The sequence below is a fragment of the Delphinapterus leucas genome, chromosome 20, assembly GCF_059928025.1.
Source record: "Delphinapterus leucas isolate spDelLeu-1000000601 "Yukka" chromosome 20, BTC_Dleu_Yukka2, whole genome shotgun sequence".
In the NCBI taxonomy this organism is placed as follows: Eukaryota; Metazoa; Chordata; class Mammalia; order Artiodactyla; family Monodontidae; genus Delphinapterus; species Delphinapterus leucas.
In genome coordinates, this window is record NC_143148.1 from 3,827,592 (window position 1) to 3,833,882 (window position 6,291).

Genomic DNA, 6,291 nt, shown 5'->3' on the forward strand with positions numbered 1-6,291 from the left:
TTTCATCACCAAGCTTTACTCCCAGGTCTCAGCCCCTCCACCCAGATCCCCATCCCAGAGAGGAAGGTGTGCAAACAGATGAGGCTGAAAGATGAACTGGAGGCATCTATTTTGCACCTTAATTAATCATTAAAATGTTGCATATTGAATATCTTGTTTTGAGAGCTGAAAGCAATTCAATGAGGAAAGGAATATCTTTTCATATGGACTTTTTTTTTTTTTTTTTTCTTTTGCGGTACGCGGGCCTCTCACTGTTGTGGCCTCTCCCGCTGTGGAGCACAGGCTCCGGACGCGCAGGCTCAGCAGCCATGGCTCACGGGCCCAGCCGCTCCGCGGCATGTGGGATCTTCCCGGACCGGGGCACGAACCCGTGTCCCCTGCATTGGCAGGCGGACTCTCAACCACTGCGCCACCAGGGAAGCCCTTATATGGACGTTTATATGCAAAAAAAAAAAATGACCCTCAACCTTTACCCCATACCATATACAAAAATTAATTCAAAATGGATCTCAGAAAAAAAAAATGGATCTCAGGCCTAAATGCAAGAGCTAAAACTATACAACTTCTAGAAGAAAACACAGGAGGAAACCTTTGTGACCTTGAGCTGGGCAAATTTTTTTTTTTTTTTTTGGCTGCACCACGCAACAGGCGGGATCTTAGTTCCCTGCCAGGGATTGAACCCGTGCCCCCAGCAGTGGAAGTGTGGAGTCTTAATCACTGGACCGCCAGGGAAGTCCCTGGGCAAATATTCCTTAAATAGGAAAGCAAAAGCATGAATTGTAAAAGGAAAAAAATCAACAAACTGGAATTCATCAAAATGTAACACTTTTGCTTTTCACAGGATATTGTTATAAAAATGTAAAGCATGTCACAAACTGGGAGAAATTACTTGAAAAATATACATTTGATAAAAGATTTGTTCTTAGAATAAGTAACTCTTAGGAGTTATTCCTAGAATTATCCCTTGTCCTGGAATAAAGAACTCTTACAACTCAGGAACAGAAAGACAAATAACTCAATTAAAAATGGGCAAAGGATCTGAACAGATGTTTCTCCTAGGAAGATATACAAATGGCCGATAAGCACATGAAAAGATGTTCTACATCATTAGCCATCACGGAAATGCACATCAAAACCACAATGAGATACCACTTCACACCCACTAGGATAGGTATAATCAAAAAGTCAGATAATAACAAGTGTTGGCAAGAGATTGGAACCCTCAGAGACTGCTGGTAGGGATGTTGAATGATACAGCTGCTTTGAAAAATGGACTGGCACTTTTTAAAAGGCTAAACATAGAGTTCTCATAATTCCCTGGCGGTCCAGTGGTTAGGATTCCGTGCTCTCACTGCTGAGGGTCTGTGTTCAATCTCTGGTTGGGGAACTAAAATCCCACAAGCCACATGGTGTGGCCAAAAAATAAAAAAATAAAATAAAGAGTTCCCATGTGACCCAGCAATTCAAATCCTAGGTATATACCCAAGAGAATTGAAAACATAGGCACACGCCAAAACTTGTATGTGAATGTTCATATGTCCATATTATTCATAATAGCCAGAAAGAAGAAACAACCAAAATGTCCATCAACTGGTGAATGGATAAATAAAACATGGCATATCCATACAATGGAATATTACTCAGTCGTGAAAAGGAATGAGGTGTTGATACATACTACAACGTGGATGAACCTGGAAAACATTTTGCTAAGTGAAAGAAGCCAGCCACAAAAAGACTACATATAGTATGATTCCATTGATAGGAAATGTCCAGAATAGGTAAATCTGCAGAGACAGAAAGTAGATTAGTGGGTAACTAGGGCTGGGGGTGGGGCAAGGTGACTGCTTAGTGGATACGGGGTAGTGATTTTTGGGGTGATGAAAATGTTCTAAAATTAGGTAGTAGTGACGCACAACATTGTGAACATATTAAACACTACTGAATTGTATGCTTTAAAGGGGTGAATTTTATGAAGTGTGAGGTTTTTTTTGTTTTGTTTTTTGGCCGTGCCGTGGGGCTTGTGGGATCTTAGTTCCCCAACCAGGGATCGAACCCATGCCCCCTGCAGTGGAAGCGCACAGTCCTAACCAATGGACCGCCAGGGAATTCCCTATGATGTGAGAGTTACATCCCAATTTTGAAAAAGGGATAAAAGATTTATTTGGGGGCTGCAGGACTCTGGCTTCCACTCAGCCTGCTATGTGCTCCCAAGGGCCTGCCTTCTGGGCAGCGCTCATTCCGGCCTCCCCTCAAGCTGCCCCCTCACCAGATGGAGTAGCTATGGCAGAAGTCCAGCGCCGACACGATCTGGCGGAAGAACTTCCGGGCCTCCTTGGGGGTCAGTCTCCCCTTCTTTACCAGGTAGTCGAACAGCTCACCTCCAGACACGTGCTCCAGAACCAGGTACCTGGGGGACATGGAGGAGGCAGAGGGCTGGAAGGGGCATGTGGAGGACCAAAGAGCCTGGTCTCCCTCTTCCAAAAGCATAAGACCTCAATCCCATTGGCCCCTCGAGGCAGAGAATCCCAATTCTCATGAGTCCCTGGGAGGAGGAGGCTCCAGTTCCCATTAGCCTCTGGGAAGCAGAAACTCAATTCCCATTAGCCCTGGTCAGCATGTCAGTTTCAGGGGTCAACACTTTGACTAGTTGTCCTCAGGAGATAAGGCAATTCCATTAGCACCTGGAGGTCAGAGATCCTAATTCTCATAGGCCCCTAGGAAATAAAGCCCTGTATTTCCATCAGCCTCTGGGAAGCCAAAGTTCTCATTCTTATTAGTTTCTGGGATGCAGATAATGGAATTTTAATCTATTTTTGGATAATGATATTTGTAGTGTGTACCAAATGAACAGTCAACATCTGTGAGCTAAAGCCTACAATTCCCATCAGCCCCTGGGAGGTAAAGACTCCAATTCCCATCAGTCCTTGAGAGAAAGAGACACTAATTCCCATCAGCCTCTGGGAAGCCAAAATTCAATTCCCATCAGCCCTGGGCAGCACAGACTCCCATGTCAACTTCAGGAGTATTAATACTTTGACTCCTAGTTGTTTCAGGAGATAAGGCAACTCCATTAGCACTTGGAGGAGACCCCCAATTCTCACAGGACTTTGGGAAACAAACACCCCCACCCCAACCCCTACCTACTCCCATTACCCCCTGGGAAGCCAAGCCTCTTATTCCCATAAGCCTCTGGGATGAAGAAACTTGAATTCTCATTAACTCTTGGCAAAAACGATTGCCTTGTGCACCAATCTAAGTCAATTTCTGTGAAGTAAAAGACTACAATTCCCTTCAGCTCCTGAGAGGTTAAAAACTCCCAACTCCCATAAGCCTCTGGGACATAGAGACTTCTAATTCCCATCAGCCACCTGGATTGTAAACACTCCAAATCCCATCAGGCTCTGGGAGGCTAAACCTCTAATTCCCATCAGCCCCTGGAAAACAAAAGCTCAATTTCTGTGAGCTCTTGGAAAACTGAGGTTCCTCTGTGAAGCACAAACTCCCATGGGCCCTCCCTCCCCACAAGGATGGTGGAGTGAGAGTGATAGCTCCACGAATCAGGGACAATGGCCCCTCCCTGCCGCCACACCTGGGGAAGCCTGAGGACTACAATTCCCATGAGTACCTGGGGCTGGCCAGCCTCCTTCCTAGGGAAATCCACCCTAGCATCTGATGGGTGCTGGAGTTGGTTCATCCTGGGGACTGCCTGGTGGGGGCAGGGGGTTGTCCCCTCTCTCGCTGCCCAGTCCAGCTGTCCCTTGGGTCACCAGAGTCCAGACAAAGGTCTATTGTCTGGAGTCCGGACAGCTGGACCCCACCCCCATCCTAAGGCGGGTAATCAACTTTGAGATGCAGACTTAGAACTCCCAGGAGACCATTGTTGGGGTGTCCAGTCATAGCACCCAGAGTTATGCTGGGGGATGAAGGGAGCCTCCAATGCTCCAGAGAGGGGGTTTGGGAAGAGGCCTGGGGCTTTGCTAGGCCCCATTGCCCTAGCAAATAGGAAAGGGATCTGCCCTTAGCAAATTGGGTCTGGCTGAGGGCATCAAGATGATCCAGTATCGAGTGTTCCCTGCAGCACAGTAGGGCGAGGGACTGGGGCTGGAGAGGAAGGGGGAGGATCAGCCTGTGTCCCCCACTCGGGATGGCTCAGGCTTAGCTGTCCTGTTGCTGGGGCACAATCGGCCTGTAGCCTCAGGCCAGCTCAGTGTGGGAACAAGGAGTGTTATGAGTGTGTGTGTGGGGGGGGTTGTCCTTGGGCAGTAAGGAAGGGACTGGGCCTTCAGTGGCCCAGCCAGGAGAGCTCAAGTTTCCCCAGGCCCCTCCACGCCTTGTTTCTGGAAATGTCCCCCCCTAGGAACTTGGGGAGGGCGCATGGGGGGCTGGGTGTCTATAAATACCTACAAATATTTCTTGTTCTCGTAGACGTCGTGGAGCTTGAGGACATGTGGGTGCTCAATGAGCTTCAGGATGGCAATCTCCCGCTCCACCTGGGGGAAAAGGAATGGAGGTCAGCCTTGCCTCCCTCCCTGCCCCCAGCCCCAAAGGGTCCCCTCTTCCCCCAGCACACAGACACACCTTCATCAGCACCGACTCGGACAGCTTCTCCCGGTTCACGATCTTGATGGCAACCTTCTGGCCCGTGATGCAGTGGACCCCGAGTTTAACCAGACCTGGGGGATCGGGATTGAAAATGTGGGGTGTGCTCCCAGGGCATTCTCCCCACCTCTGACTCCTAAGCCCCCCTTGCCACCCCGTTTCCTCTTTCTTCCCCTGCTGGCTGTTTAACAGTGGCCTGAATCACTCTCACCTGAACGCCTGGGGGCTGACAGCCGTCATTCCCACCAAACGCAATTCTCTTCCGGCTCCCTGTTGCCCAATTCTGTTCCTTCTGATTGTCCGTCCACCTACCTGCCTCCCCCTCCCTCCACAGCTACACTCGATTTAAGTTCCTCTCTCCACATAGTCTTGCCTCATTGAATCTCCGTAGTTTTGTCTCCTCCAATCTGCCTCCTTCAAACAAACCTCTCTCTCTCTCAACCCATCACTTCCTTGAATTCTTTGCCCTTTAATCTTCTGGAGACACCATGTCTCCCAAGGAATATAATCTTACGATTGTCCCCTTCCCAGACCATCCTCCTCCACCTCCTCTCAAACCCTGACCTCTTAATCCCCTTCTTTGACCTTCTTTTAATAGCAGCTGTAGCTGGAAGCATGCACACCCCAAGGGTATCCCCACTCCCCAAAGGTAAGCCCCAAAGCCACAGATCCAGGAGTCCAAGCCCCCAGCCCCTCTTCCCTCAGACCCCCAAGTCCGGGCCCATGGCCCCTTCCTCCCCCATAACTCAGGAATTCAGGTCAGCAACACCTTCACACTTTTTGCACTAGGATATGGAGTCTGATCCTCTCCCAGCCCTGACCCTCAGCTTCATAGAGATCCTGGACCCAATCCTGAACCTCGTACCCAGAACACAGGTCTTCAGCTCCTGTCTTACAGCCACCCACCTCCCACCCGGCAGGAAAGAGGTTACAGAGGTTTAGCAACAGTGAAAGATGAACCCCCCCAATCCACAGCCACTCCTGAGGGATTTGCCACTTGCATCGACCTTTCCACCCCTCCATTCCTGGTCCCCACATTGAGCCAGCATGCCGGAGAAGGGGCAGAATGCTGTAGACCTCATCGCCCCAGCTTCAGTCCCCCGTAACCCCAACAGAGGCCCTCCTAGGCCAGAGGACAGTGCAGAGAGAAGCAGCTTCCTGAGGCGCACCCCCATCCCAGCACCTCACCCCGGCCTGCGGCTGTACTGCACCAAGGACCTCAGCTCCCGGCCCAGACCCTGGCTGCAGGCCGAGGTCCCTTTCCCACTGTTGCTCAGACCCCCCCAACCTCTGTCCTCAAAGGATAGGAGCCTCTGGGCCCCAGTAACTCCTCCCAGGAGTCCAGGCCCCCAGCTTCCTTCTCCCCAGGACCCCAGAGTCTGAGCCCTCACCCCCCTCCATCCTAGACACCCGGCAGTCTGGACCTCAAGTCCCTTCTCTGTGAGGGACTCAGGGGTCTGAGCGGCCAGCCCTTGCCCTTTGAATACCCATGAGTCCCGCCCTCTGCCACCTATCTCCCCTCGCCCCCGCGCCAGGTGTCCCCTCCCCTGACTCACCTGTCTGTCCTTTGCCCAGCGTCTTCTCCAGCCGATAGGGGCCCACATATTGGGCGTGCTGGGGTGGGTGTGGGTGTGCGTGCGGGAGGTGGTAGGCAGGGGAGCCCCCGCCCCCCTCCTTGCCCCCGGACGACAT

General features: G+C 50.8%; 1 protein-coding gene across 1 annotated transcript in view; it reads right to left on the minus strand.

Moving 5' to 3' along the window:
- The window catches only part of BRSK1 (BR serine/threonine kinase 1), a 24,794-nt gene extending 18,503 nt beyond the window's left edge, over nucleotides 1-6,291 (minus strand). Inside the window, exons 1-4 of the mRNA XM_022585918.3 lie at nucleotides 6,156-6,291; nucleotides 4,579-4,673; nucleotides 4,405-4,490; nucleotides 2,267-2,407 (exon numbers count right to left, since the gene is read on the minus strand). Coding sequence (XP_022441626.1) covers nucleotides 2,267-2,407; nucleotides 4,405-4,490; nucleotides 4,579-4,673; nucleotides 6,156-6,291 — 458 coding nt within the window. The remainder of the gene's footprint in view (nucleotides 1-2,266; nucleotides 2,408-4,404; nucleotides 4,491-4,578; nucleotides 4,674-6,155) is intronic.